General features: G+C 38.3%; 1 protein-coding gene across 24 annotated transcripts in view; it reads left to right on the top strand.

Annotated features, from left to right (window-relative positions):
- NEK1 (NIMA related kinase 1) overlaps positions 1-14,938 on the top strand; it is a 229,989-nt gene that overhangs the window by 50,507 nt on the left and 164,544 nt on the right. For all 24 annotated transcript variants that reach the window (XR_012332332.1, XM_033857519.2, XM_073805719.1 and 21 more), the window contains 3 exons: positions 11,590-11,673; positions 14,107-14,174; positions 14,300-14,386. Coding sequence is in view for 23 of the 24 variants with exons in the window: in XM_033857519.2 (XP_033713410.1) it covers positions 11,590-11,673; positions 14,107-14,174; positions 14,300-14,386 (239 nt within the window). In the remaining variant the exon portion in view is untranslated. The remainder of the gene's footprint in view (positions 1-11,589; positions 11,674-14,106; positions 14,175-14,299; positions 14,387-14,938) is intronic.

The raw sequence follows: 14,938 nt of genomic DNA, 5'->3' as shown, positions 1-14,938 counted from the left end.
GCGCAGACTCAGTAGTTGTGGTGCACGGGCTTAGTTGGTCCGTGGCATGTGGGATCTTCCCTTACCACGGCTCGAACCTGTGTTCCCTGCATTGGCCGGCAGATTCTTAACCACTGCGCCACCAGGGAAGCCCAGGAGCAGAGTTTTTATATGTTATTGGAGTTAAGCTGGTAGAAGTCCAAATTAGAGTATTGTAATTTTATGGTATCGAAAGTAATCCCCTTGTTAACACAGAGAAAATAGGTATACACTTTTTGGGTGGACTAAAAAGTGCCTTCAGTTTTTAAGTCAAAATAAAAGACCCATTTTTCATTTTCACCAAGAACTTTATTGAATAACGTATATACCATTTTGTTCCACTACCTTCTGCCATTTTTCAGGCAACTTAATAATTCCATCTTCCCAAAACTTTTTATCTTTTTGAGCAAAGAACTGTTCCAGGTGCCTTTTACAGTCTTCCAGGGAATTGAAATTTTTTCATTAAGAGAATTTTGTAAAGACCAAAGTAAATGGAAATCCGAAGGTGCAAGGTCTGGTGAATACAGCAGATGAATCAGAACTTCCCAGCCAAGCTGTACAGTTTTTGCCTGGTCATCAAAGAAACATGTAATCTTGCGTTATCCTGATGGAAGATTATGCGTTTTCTGTTGACTAATTCTGGACTCCTTTCGTCGAGTGCTGCTTTCAGTTGGTCTAAGTGGGAGCAGTACTTGTTGGAATTAATCATTTGGTTTTTTGGAAGGAGCTCATAATAGACAACTCCCTTCCAATCCTACCATATAAACAATATCACCTTCTTTGGATGAAGACCAGCCTTTGGTGTGGTTGTTGGTGGTTTATTTTGTTTGCCCCACTATCTCTTCTGTTCCACATTATTCGCAGTATCCTCTTTTCATTGCCTGTCACAATTTGTTTTAAAAAACGGAACGTTTTCATTACATTTAAGTAGTGAAGAATTGCCTGCGGAAATACAGTTAAGGTTTTTTCGCTTATCTTACGTGGAACCCAAACATCAAAGCGTTTCACATAACCAAGCTGGTGCAAATGATTTTCAGCACTTGATTTGGATATTCTGAGTATGTCAGCTACCTCCCAGGTGGTGTAATGTTGATTGTTCTCAATTAACGTCTCGATTTGATCGCTATCAACTTCATATGGTCTACCCGACAGTGGAGCATCGTCCAGCGAGAAGTCTCCATCATGAAACTGTGCAAACTGCTTTTGACATGTCAGAGCACCTTCTCCATACACTGCACAAATCTTTTTTTGCATTTCGGTTGTGTTTTTACCTTCCTGAAATGATAAAACATAATATGCTGAAAATGTTGCTTTTTCTCTTCCATCTTCAATATTAAAATGGCTACACAAAAATTCACCAATTTTGATGTCTTTTTTAATTTTAATTTTATTTTAGCTGCATTGGGTCTTGGGTCTTCGTTGCTGCGCACGGGCTTTCTCTAGTTGTGGCGAGCAGGGGTCTACTCTTCGTCGTGGTGCGTGGGCTTCTCATTGCAATGGCTTCTTGTTGCAGAGCATGGGCTCTAGGTGCACAGGCTTCATTAGTTGCAGTATGCGGGCTCAGTAGTTGTGGCTCATGGGCTCTAGAGCGCAAGCTCAGTAGTTGTGGTGCACGGGCTTAGTTGCTCTGAGGTGTGTGGGATCTTCCCGGACCAGGGATCGAACCCGTGTCCCCTGCATTGCAGGCGGATTCTTAACCACTGCGCCACCAGGGAAGTCCCTGATGTCTTTTTTTAAATGCATGCTGATATGACAGCTGTCACATACAATCTAACAAAATTGTTTCAAATGAAGTTAAAGACAGCTAAGTGCTACTAGAGCCATCTTACAGAAAAAAACCGAACGAACCTTTTGGCCCACCCAATATATAAAATGAAATGAGAGGGGCTTTCCTGGTGGCACCATGGTTAAGAATCTGCCTGCTGTGCAGGGGACATGGGTTCGAGCCCTGAGCCAGGAAGATCCCACATGCTGCATGGCAGCTAAGCCCGTGTGCCACAACTACTGAGCCTGCGCTCTAGAGCCCACAAGCCACAACTACTGAGCCTGCGCGCCACAACTACTGAAGCCCGCGTGCCTAGAGCCCCGTGCTCTGGAACAAGAGAAGCCACCGCAATGAGAAGCCTGTGCACCGCAACAAAGAGTAACTCCTGCTTGCTGCAACTAGAGAAAGCCGGTGCACGGCAACAAAGAGCCAACACAGCCAAAGATAAATAAATCAATAAATTTTTTTTAAAAAGTAAATGAGAGATGAATTTAAATGTTTCACAATACAAATGTCAACTAAGCACAAAGAAGACAGTAATGCAGGAAATAGGGACAAAAGAACCACAAGGCATATAGAAAACAAATAGCAAAGTGACAGAAGTAACCCTCCATATCAGTCATCCTTATAAAAGGAAGGGAATTCTGACATATACTACAGTGGATTGACCTTGAGAACATTATGTTAAGTGAAATAAGCCAGTCACAAAAAGATGAATACTGCATGATTCCATGTGTATGACATACTTAGAGTACTCAAAATCATAGAGACAGAAAGTAGAATAGTGATGTTTAGGGAAGAGGGAAAGAGGGGAGTGTGGAGAACTGTTTAACATTTAATGTTTCAGTTTTACAAGATGAAAAGAGTTGTACAGGTGGTGATAGTTGTACAACAATATGAATGTATTTAATACCACTGAAGTATGCACTTAAAAATGGTTAAGGTGGTAAATTTTGTGTTCTGTGTATTTTACTACAATTAAAAATCTTTTTAAATATACATGAAGGTAATACAATTGTAAGGATCCTTAGCACTCTCATAGGTGAGGAACCTTTCTTCAAAAACAGAAATGGTAAAGTCAGTAGAAAGCAGAGAAAACTATTCTGGTGGACCTGGGATATCTGCTTTCTGGGCAAATTACACGGAAGTTAAATAGTAAGTAAGCTCTGATAACCTCTTACAGGTGCTCTAAGATCAATTTACGGTTCTATTAGAGAGAAAGCCAAGTTCCGTTTTTCCACTAATATAATATTTGGCAGTAAAAGTTTCTCAAAAATTTTTTTACAATGAATAAACATCTTAAAACAGCATACTTTAGTAAATTTTAACACATTTCGTTGCACAAAGAAACCTGAGTTTTGGAGCAGAGAAGGTGGATTGTGGAATTGTTTTAGTGCTCTAAGGCAGTCTATAGTAATGGAAATAACACGTACACGTAAAACTGTAATTCAGACAAGTGTATGATAATTACCATGTGTTTAGTTGGGCTGGCTCAGCATTTTATACCATTGGAATTTGGCAAATAGGGACAAATAGGGACATTCTCTTTTGAGCAAGAGAATGCCATGATCCCAACATTATTTTGTAAATATTAATGTGAGCTAATGTGTACAAGGAAGTGAAGAGGAGGAGCAGTTAGAAGCAGGCCTGTAATTTAATGGCCTTCCCTCCCTCCAGCCTTGATGTAAGACAGGCTGAACTAGACGGACAGAGGGAGCACAGACTTGTGCTGTGCCCTCCTCCTCCTCACAACTTCCCTCTGGAACCTTGTGTTCTGTCAGGTTTTGCTTTATCGCCTCCAGGCTGAGTTGGCTGTTGTCCTCTGTGCTGTCAACACTCAGAGCATCACCTCTGCTCTACTTACTCATCTCCCTCCTGGTCTCTGATGCGGGTTAGCAAACTCGGCCCACGTCTTTGTTTGTAAATAAAGTTTTATGTAAACAGTTCATGCTTATTTGTTTGCATGTAATCTCTGGCTGCATTTATACTACAGTGGCAAATTTGACTTGGGACAGAGACCATAGGATCTGCAAAACCTAAAATATTTACCCTCTGGCCCTTTACAGAATAAATTTGCTGACTCCTGGTCTGTGAGCTCTTTATTAACTTTTTTGGCCAGTTCCAGCCCATGTCAGGTACCTTGTTGGTGCTGAATACATTTTTGTCAAATTATAAAGGAGTACAGGTATGGGAAATATGGTAATGAAAAACATTAATCTGTAAAACGAGGCATTGGTGGTTTCTAGCATGTGTCCCAGGTGCTCCAGGTAGACTGTATAACAATAAGACTCAGCTGAGCTGAATTTTCATTTTCTTTTTATACTTTTCCTGACCCCTCCCTGCTGCAGTTAATTGCTTTCTCAGTGCACATTGCTGTTATAAGACTTGTGCATTTTATTAGGTATTTGTCTAAAAGTATATTTCTAGCACTGTATGAACGAACTCGGAGAACTATATTTTTCTACTTACAGCGCCTTATGTGAATATGGAAAGGAACTTAAAATTTGTGTAGTCCTCAGTAAATATCTACTGAACTGAACCAAGAGGGTTGTTTTTTAAAAAAACATGGGCTTCCCTGGTGGCGCAGTGGTTGAGAGTCCGCCTGCCGATGCAGGGGACACGGGTTCGTGCCCCGGTCCAGGAAGATCCCACATGCCGCGGAGCGGCTAGGCCCATGAGCCATGGCCGCTGAGCCTGCGCGTCCAGAGCCTGTTGCTCCACAACGGGAGAGGTCACAACAGTGAGAGGCCCACGTACCACAAAAAAAAAGGGGGAGGGGAGTGGGGGTTCTCCCCACTCCCCTCTTTCCCTCGTCCCTAGACATCACTATTCTGTTTTATTAATTTTTTAAAAAATTAATTTAAAAATTAATTTTACGTTACATTTTTTGTTTTGTTTCTTCGTTTTTGAATTTTATTTTATTTACTTTTTTATACAGTAGGTTCTTATTAGTCATCAATTTTATACACATCAGTGTATACGTGTCAGTCCCAATTCATCACACCACCATCCCCACCCCCCCCGCGGCTTTCCCCCCTTGGTGTCCATACGTCTGTTCTCTACATCTGTGTCTCAACTTCTGCCCTGCAAACTGGTTCATCTGTACCATTTTTCTAGGTTCCACATACATGCGTTAATATACGATATTTTCTTTTCTCTTTCTGACTTACTTCACTCTGTATGACAGTCTCTAGATCCATCCACATCTCAACAAATGACCCAATTTCGTTCCTTTTTATGGCTGAGTAATATTCCATTGTGTTTATGTACCACATCTTCTTTATCCATTTGTCTGTCGATGGGCATTTAGGTTGCTTCCATGGCCTGGCTGTTGTAAATAGTGCTGCAGTGAACATTGGGGTGCATGTGTCTTTTTGAATTATGGTTTTCTCTGGGCATATGCCCAGTAGTGGGATTGCTGCATCATAAGGTAATTCTATTTTTAGTTTTTTAAGGAACATCCATACTGTTTTCCATAGTGGCTGTATCAATTTACATTCCCACCAACAGTGCAAGAGGGTTCCCTTTTCTCCAACCCTGTCCATCATTTATTGTTTATAGATTTTTCTGATGATGCCCATTCTAACTGGTGTGAAGTGATACCTCATTGTAGTTTTGATCTGCATTTCTCTAATAATTGGTGATGTTGAGCCGCTTTTCATTTGCTTCTTGGCCATCTGTATGTCTGCTTTGGAGAAATGTCTATTTAGGTCTTCTGCCCATTTTTGGATTGGGTTGTTTGTTTCTTTAATATTGAGCTGCATGAACTGTTTATATATTTTGGAGATTAATCCTTTGTCCGTTGACTCATTTGCAAATATTTTCTCCCATTCTGAGGGTTGTCTTTTCATCTTGTTTATGGTTTCCTTTGCTGTGCAAAAGCTTTTAAGTTTCATTAGGTCCCATTTGTTTACTTTTGTTTTTATTTCCATTACTCAACGAGGTGGATCAAAAAAGATCTTGCTGTGATTTATGTCAAAGCGTGTTCTTCCTATGTTTTCCTCTAAGAGTTTTATACTGTCCGGTCTTACATTTAGGTCCCTAATCCATTTTGAGTTTATTTTTGTGTTTGGTGTTAGGGAGTATTCTAATTTCATTCTTTTACATGTAGCTGTCCAGTTTTCCCAGCACCACTTATTGAAGAAACTTTGCCTCCTTTGTCATAGATTAGTTGACCATAGGTGTGTGGGTTTATCTCTGGGCTTTCTATCTTCTTCCATTGATCTATGTTTCTGTTTTTGTGCTAGTACCATATTGTCTTCATTACTGTAGCTTTGTAGTATACTCTGAAGTCAGGGAGTCTGATTCCTCCCACTCCATTTTTTTCACTCAAGATTGCTTTTGCTCTGTGGGGTCTTCTGTGTCTCCATACAAATTTTAAGATTTTTTGTTCTAGTTCTGTAAAAAATGCCATTGGTAATTTGATAGGGATTGCATTGAATCTGTAGATTGCTTTGGGTAGTATAGTCATTTTCACAATATTGATTCTTCCAATCCAAGAACATGGTATATCTCTCCATCCGTTGGTATCATCTTTAATTTTTTTCATCAGTGTCTTGTAGTTTTCTGCATACAGGTCTTTTGTCTCCCTAGGTAGTTTTATTCCTAGGTATTTTATTCTTTTTCTTGCAGTGGTAAATGGGAGTGTTTCCTTAATTTCTCTTTCAGATTTTTCATCATTAGTGTACAGCAGTGCAAGAGATTTCTGTGCATTAATTTTGTATCCTGCAACTTTACCAAATTCATTGATTAGCTCTAGTAGTTCTCTGGTGGCAGTCTTAGGATTCTCTATGTATAGTATCATGTCATCTGCAAACAGTGACAGTTTTACTTCTTCTTTTCCAATTTGTATTCCTTCTATTTCTTTTTCTTCTCTGATTGCCGTGGCTAGGACTTCCAAAACTATGTTGAATCATAGTGGTGAGAGTGGACATCCTTGTATTTTTCCTGATCTTAGAGGAAATGCTTTCAGTTTTTCACCATTGAGAATGATGTTTGCTGTGGGTTTGTCATATATGGCCTTTATTATGTTGAGGTAGGTTCCCTCTATGCCCACTTTCTGGAGAGTTTTTATCATAAATGGGTGTTGAATTTTGTCAAAAACTTTTTCTGCATCTATTGAGATGATCATATGGTTTTTATTCTTCAATTTATTAATACAGTATATCACATTGATTCATTTACGTATATTGAAGAATCCTTGCATCCCTGGGATAAATCCCACTTGATCATGGTGTATGATCCTTTTAATGTGTTGTTGGAATCTGTTTGCTAGTATTTTGTTGAGGATTTTTGCATCTATATTCATCAGTGATATTGGGCTGTAATTTTCTTTTTTTGTAGTATCTTTGCCTGGTTTTGGTATCAGGGTGATGGTGGCCTCATAGAATGAGTTTGGGAGTGTTCCTTCCTCTGCAGTTTTTTGGAAGAGTTTGAGAAGGATGGGTGTTAACTCTTCCCTAAATGTTTGATAGAATTCACCTGTGAAGCCATCTGGTCCTGGACTTTTGTTTGTTGGAAGATTTTTAATCACAGTTTCAATTTCATTACCTGTGATTGGTCTGTTCATATTTTCTATTTCTTCCTGGTTCAGTCTTGGAAGGTTATAGCTTTCTAAGAATTTGTCCATTTCTTCCAGGTTGTCCATTTTATTGGCATAGAGTTGCTTGTAGTAGTCTCTTAGGATGCTTTGTATTTCTACGATGTATGTTGTAACTTCTCCTTTTTCATTTCTAATTTTATTGATTTGAGTCTTCTCCCTCTTTTTCTTGATGAGTCTGGCTAATGGTTTATCAATTTTGTTTATCTTCTCTAAGAACCAGCTTTTAGTTTTATTGATCTTTGCTATTGTTTTCTTTGTTTCTATTTCGTTTATTTCTGATTTGATCTTTACAATTTCTTTCCTTCTGCTAACTTTGGGTTTTGCTTGTTCTTCTTTCTCTAGGTTCATTAGGTGTAAGGTTAGCTTGTTTATTTGAGATTTTTCTTGTTTCTTGAGATAGGCTTATATAGCTATAAACTTCCCCCTTAGAACTGCTTTTGCTGCATCCCATAGGTTTTGGATCATTGTGTTTTCATTGTCATTTGTCTGTAGTTATTTTTTGATTTCCTCTTTGATTTCTTCAGTGATCTCTTGGTTATTTAGTAACGTATTGTTTAGCCTCTATGTGCTTGTGTTTTTTACGTTTTTTTTCCCCTGTGATTCATTTCTAATCTCATAGCACTGTGGTCAGAAAAGATGCTTGATATGATTTCAGTTTTCTTAAATTTACTGAGGCTTGATTTGTGGCCCAAGGTATGGTCTATTCTGGAGAATGTTCCGTGCGCACTTGAGAAGAAAGTGTAATCTGCTGTTTTTTGATGGAATGTCCTATAAATATCAATTAAATCCATCTGGTCTATTGTGTCATTTAAAGCTTCTGTTTCTTTATTTATTTTCATTTTGGATTATCTGTCCATTGGTGTAAGTGAGGTGTTAAAGTCCCCCACTATTATTGTGTTACTGTCGATTTCCTCTTTTATAGCTGTTAGCAGTTGCCTTATGTATTGAGGTGCTCTTGTATTGGGTGCATATATATTTGTAATTCTTATATCTTCTTCTTGGATTGATCCCTTGATCACTATGTAGTGCCCTTCCTTGTCTCTTGTAACATTCTTTATTTTAAAGTCTATTTTATCTGACATGAGTATTGCTACTCCAGCTTTCTTTTGATTTCCATTTGCATGGAATATCTTTTTCCATCCCCTCACTTTCAGTCTGTATGTGTCCCTTGGTCTGAAGTGGGTCTCCTGTAGACAGCATATATATGGGCCTTGTTTTTGTATCCATTCAGCAAGCCTGTGTTTTTTGGTTGGAACATTTAATCCATTCACGTTTAAGGTAATTATCATATGTATGTTCCTATGACCATTTTCTTAATTATTTTGGGTTTGTTTTTGTAGTTCCTTTTCTTCTCTTGTGTTTCCCACTTAGAGAAATTCCTTGAGCATTTGTAGAGCTGGTTTGGTGGTGCTGAATTCTGTTAGCTTTTGCTTGTCTGTAAAGCTTTTGATATCTCCATCAAATCTGAATGAGATCCTTGCCGGGTAGAGTAATCTTGGTTGTAAGTTCTTCCCTTTCATCACTTTAAGTATATCATGACACTCCCTTCTGGCTTGTAGAGCTTCTGCTGAAAAATCAGCTGTTAACCTATGGGAGTTCCCTTATGTGTTATTTTTCTTTTTTTCCTTGCTGCTTTCAATAATTTTTCTTTGTCTTTAATTTTTGCCAATTTGATTACTATGTGTCTCGGCGTGTTTCTCCTTGGGTTTATCCTGCCCGGGACTCTCTGCGCTTCCTGGACTTGGGTGGCTATTTCCTTTCCCATGATAGGGAAATTTTCGACTATAATCTCTTCATATATTTTCTTGGGTCCTTTGTCTCTCTCTTCTCCTCCTGGGAACCCTGTAATGCGAATGTTGTTGCGTTTAATGTTGTCCCAGAGGTCTCTTAGGCTGTCTTCATTCTTTTTTCTTTATTCTCTTCCGCAGTAGTGAATTCCACCGTTCTGTCTTCCAGGTAGCTTATCCGTTCTTCTGCCTCTGTTATTCTGCTATTGGTCCCTTCTAGTGTAGTTTTCATTTCAGTTATTGTATTGTTCATCTCTGTTTGTTTGTTCTTTAATTCTTCGTTAAACATGTCTTGCATCTTCTCAATCTTTGCCTCCATTCTTTTTCCGAGGTCCTGGATCATCTTCACTATCATTATTCTGAATTCTTTTTCTGGAAGGTTGCCTATCTCCACCTCATTTAGTTGTTTTTCTGGGGTTTTATCTTGTTCCTTCATCTGGTACATAGCCCTCTGCCTTTTCATCTTGTCTGACTTTCTGTGAATGTGGTTTTTGTTCCACAGGCTGCAGGATTGTAGTTCTTCTTGCTTCTCAAGTTAATCTCTTTTAAGGCTAAATGCACATATGCCAGCATTAGCAGCCTGAATCTTATAATGCCTCTTTGTTCTGTAAAAGAAACTAGCATTCAGAGCCTGGCAGGATGGTTCTCTGGGACATTAGTCTGCCATCTTCTTGGACTCTCTGCTCACTGAATAAAGTTGTTATCCTTTGTCTCCCAATTCATTGGCCTGCTAGGGTTGGACGGTCTCCTGCAGAAGTGGGCGGTGGCTGTGGCTCACCATGGGGCTAAGGACACTGGCAGCAGAAGTTCTGGGAAGTACTCCTTGGCATGAGCCCTCCCAGAGTCTCTAATTTTAGGTTACTTTAATGTAACATTTGTTCTTTAAAAAAAATACTGAATATGTAAGAATAAAAAGTAAAGCCTGCTACTTGCCTTTCATTCATTCTTCTGAAAATATACTTCCCTGAAGAAGAAGACACTGTTAACTGGGTAGCTGACCTTCTGCGCATCCTCCCTACACACAGCACACAGTTGTAAACAATTGTACAGAGTTCTGGTACGTTACAGACAGAAAGAGACTTAAAAAAAGGAGTGCGCTCTGCATACTGTGCTGTGACTTTCTTCTTTTCCCTTCACAGTGTATGTACATAGAAGTACTTCCTTCTTCCCAGTGGCTGCATAGAATTCTAGTGATTCCAATTGTGATATTTTCCCAGGCTCTTGATGATGTTTAGGTGGAGCAACAATGCTGGAGTACACATCCTTGTACATATTCTTTTGTATTTGTGACATTTTATCTTTAGGATAAATTTGAAATTTCAGCTGCTCTTTCAAATGGTATGTGAATTTAAAATTTTTACCAAGTAACTGTAATTAACTTTCTCACAAACAGGGTATGCAAAGACTTATTTCCTCACATCCTGGCCAACATTGTTTATCACTTCATCTTTGTCAGGTTACAGTGGTATCTTGTTTAATTGCTATTTTCTTAATTTGGAGGGAAGTTAGTATTTGGTTTATGTGTTGATTGGCTTATGTTTCCTCTGTCATTTGCCTTTCCCGTCTTCTGTCCACTTCTTATTTTGGCTGCCATGTTTTTCTCAGTGATGTCGAAGAGCTGTTGTGTATTAGAGGATTAGCAATCTATCAGTTATGTTGTAGGTATTTTCTCAAATTATTATTAAATTGAATTGTATATTTTGCCATTCAGGTGTTTTAAAATTTATATAGGGAACTTTTCTTGTGACTTGTGGGTTTGGTATCATGTTTTGGAAGTCCTGCGTCAGTCAGAGAGTATAGAAAATTAACCTATGTTTTCTTCCTCTCTTTAAACTTTAATTTTTTCATGTTTAAAAATGCCGTCTACTTGGAATATTTTTGGTGTTAGGAGTGAGGTAGAAATCCAGCCTTTTTACTTTCAAGTGGCTAACTCCAGAGTGTGTGTTTTTATGTGATGAATGGGGGACGAGAAAAAAGTCAGAGATGTCTTCCAAATTTCCAGCCTAATATTTTTCGTCTTACGATTCTTACTTACGTATATAGAAAAAAAGATATATTTAACAACAAAGAAAAGTCACCGTCATACTATGCTAAAATATAAAGTAATTCCATTTTTCACTTTTCTCTGGAAATTTCTTTCCATATTAATTCTGATTTATAGGAGATGCTTCAGTAGCAGTGTCTTACATTTAAACTTACCATGTGTGCTTCACATAATGTGTCAGTTGGCTCGAATATCTACCTAATGTTGGTGACATTAATTACAGTACAGTGAAGTGAAACATTATAGCCTGATTATTTTAAGGATTTAGTTCCCCTCATCCCTGAATACTTCTGAAGCATTTTAATGATCAAGGAAAGACTACTGTGAAATGTAAATTTTAAAAGAAATGACAGATCTTATTTTTACCCCCTAGATTTTGGACTGGTTTGTACAGATATGTTTGGCCCTGAAACATGTACATGATAGAAAAATTCTTCATCGAGACATAAAATCACAGGTAAGTTTATTATGTCACTACTAACTTCTCAGTGGATGTGGACATGGGGCCAGCATTGTCTTGGGCTAGAATGTTTGAGCTTGGTGCAGTCTGCGTCCGACTGTCTTCTCCCTTCACGGTCCCCGCTCCACTGTAACCCTGAATATCACACAGGCTTCGTGTGTTAGGTCTTTGCCTGCTTTTCATGTCCTACTCTTTCATTATGATGGAAGAAATCCAAAACAATGGTTATGTGGAAGGGATTTGTTTTTTGTGTTTTTTGAGATTTTGCATGTTTGAAGATTCTCCTACTTTACTTTTTTTAATTTTTGAAAAAATTTATTTACTTTTTATTTATTTATTTTTGGCTACATTGGGTCTTTGCTTTGCGCAGGCTTTCTATAGTTGCGGTGAGCGGGGGCTACTCTTTGTTGCGGTGTGTGGGCTTCTCATTGTGGTGGCTTCTCTTGTGGAACATGGGCTCTAGGTGCGCGGGCTCAGTAGTTATGGCTCGCGGGTTCTAGAGCACAGGCTCAGTAGTTGTGGTGCATGGGCTTAGTTGCTCCACAGCATGTGGGATCTTCCCAGACCAGGGTTTGAACCTGTGTCCCCTGCCTTGGCAGGTGGATTCTTAACCACTGCGCCACAAGGGAAGTCCAAGATTCTCTAACTTTGATGAGAATTTGGTTATCAACTTCTGGTTAGAAATTGTTTTCTTACAGAATTTTTAAGATGTTGCCCATTTGTCTTTTGGCTTCTTGTGTTGCAGTTTAGGAATTTGCAATCTCTTGCCCTTGTTTCTTCTCTCTGACCCATTTAAGATATTCTCTCTGTCCCATGGTTCTGAAATTTCATAGTTTGTGAATTGGTGAGGCTCACTTTTACTCATTATGCTGTATACTTTTGAGAATGTATATTTCTTCTAGAAATGTTGTAGAAAATGTTTAGTTATATTTTTTCAAATATTATTTCTCTTTTTGCTACTTTCACAGTTGTCTCCTGGATTTTTTTCTAGACACACGTTGGAGCTTCTTAATTTGTCCCTTCAAGTGTCTTATTTGTTCTTTCACATTTTGTGTCTCTCTCAGTTGTATTCTACATGAATTTTTCGACCTATCTTCTAGTTAACTAAATCCCTTTGAAATTTTGTGTAAACTAGTGCTTTTCTTATCTGTTGACTTTATTATGACTTTTTTTCTCTCCAAGGTTTCTAAATGGTTTTTCATATAGATCTGTTCTTACTGTAATTGGGTTTTATTTCATAATGTCTTGTTCTTTTCAAATGCATATTTATTTCTTCATTTATTTCTTCGCAAGTTTCTAAATATATTTACTTCAAAGTTTTTATTGGATTGCTTTATAAAACTAATTCTGTCTGTAGTGAATTCTGGTTCTGGTTATTTTATTGGTTGTTTTTCTTTGCAGTAGCTTTCTTCACATGTGTTGGATTCTTTTGTGGGAGATACTTTGTCCCCACAGCTCACTCATCTTTGCATCGAGGTTTCTTTCACGTTTGCCTCACTTGGGCTCACGCCCTTCCCAGAGTGGGTAGTACAGAGGGGCTTTGTTTCCTGATGTCAGGGCCGTGTGTCTGTCTTCTTACGTCCTTAGGCCTGCAGCTGCTTATGTAGCCTTGTAGCCCCAGGATGAGTAGTGGGAAGGAGAGGGACTATGGTGGGGCTCCCTACCCCATCTTTCCTGTCTCCCGACCCTCAGCCTCCTAATCCCATTTCAGACCATTTTACTCCATTCTACTCAACCCTGCCTTGTGCCGTCTTTGGCTGTGAGCATGTGCTTGGTTCACGTCTGACTGATAACGGAGTTTAATTCATGTAATCCCACAAACTCCTGGCTCCGCAGTTTGATGATAGAGCATTGGAAACCGGTGGTATGCTTTCTGTCTCTGTGGATTTGCCTATTCTGGACATTTGATACAAATGGATCATATAATATATGACTGTGCCTATTTTAAAATTGGGTTGTCTTTGGTTATTACTGAGTTGTAAGAGTTCTTTATGCTGGATGCAGATTCTTTGTCAGATACGTGATTTGCAAATATTTTCCCCAATTCTGTGGGTTGTCTGTTTACTTTCTTGATGGTGTCCTTTGCACAAAAGTTTTTAATTTAATGAAATCCAATTTATCTGTATTTTCTTTTTTTGCTTGTGCTTTTGGTGTCATATCTAAGAAATCATTGCGTAACCCAGTGGCATGGAGATTTACTCCTGTATTTTCCTCTAGGAGTTTTATAGTTCTCACATTTAGGTCTAGAATCCATTCTGAGTTAATTTTTGCTTATGGTGTGAGATAGGGGTCTACATTCATTCTTTCGCATGTGGATATCCACTTGTCCCAGCATTATTTTTTAAGTGGATTCATTTTTATGACAGAAGTCGTAGACTAAGAACTGGACTGTAGCAATATTTCTGGCTTTTTTTTTCATCTCTTTTACAGAACATATTTTTAACCAAAGATGGGACGATACAACTTGGAGATTTTGGAATTGCTAGAGTTCTTAATAGGTAACATACAGTTTTAAACTTTGGTTTGCTATAATGTCTTCAGTGAAATTTTAATCCCTGGTGATGTATGTGTGGTAATGTCTTTAAATGTCTTAAGCTTCTCCAGTAACTCTCTTTTGTTCTAGTACTGTGGAGCTGGTTCGGACTTGCATAGGGACCCCATACTACTTGTCACCCGAAATCTGTGAAAACAAACCATATAATAATAAAAGGTATTTAAAATGATATTCATTATGTGTTTATTTCCTTTACATCTTTCTCTGTTGTACTGTCTTTATTAAACTTCAGAATATTATTCAAAATCGGTAATGCACATATGTGGACATATATATACATATGTATATACACTTTTTTAGTATATAATGAGGGGAATTATAAAGCAGCTATTTCACTATCTTGCTGAAGGAACTATAGAATCACTTTATTATTTAAGCTATAATGGGAAATAGAGTGCTTTCTTTGTCTTTCTGTTTGTAATAGTCACTTACTGAATTATCATAGTTAATATTTATTGAACACTTACTATATGCCAGGCACTGTTTTAAATGCATTTTATGCATTAACTCTTTTTATCTTCACGATAACCTTGTGAGTTGTAGGTATTATTCATTCCTCCTTTCCTTATAAAGAAACCAAATGCAGAAAGAGGTAAAGTAACTTCAAAGTCCCAGGCATCTGGCTCCGAAGCACGAATTCCTAATCACTGGGCCGTATTATGGCTAACAGATTGACCAGTATGTGTGTTGGGAAGAGGAATTCTGCCA

The sequence above is a fragment of the Tursiops truncatus genome, chromosome 6 (genome assembly GCF_011762595.2).
Source record: "Tursiops truncatus isolate mTurTru1 chromosome 6, mTurTru1.mat.Y, whole genome shotgun sequence".
Classification (NCBI taxonomy): domain Eukaryota; kingdom Metazoa; phylum Chordata; class Mammalia; order Artiodactyla; family Delphinidae; genus Tursiops; species Tursiops truncatus.
The sequence above is the reverse complement of the archived record's forward strand: the minus strand, read 5'-3'. Positions and strand labels throughout refer to the sequence as shown.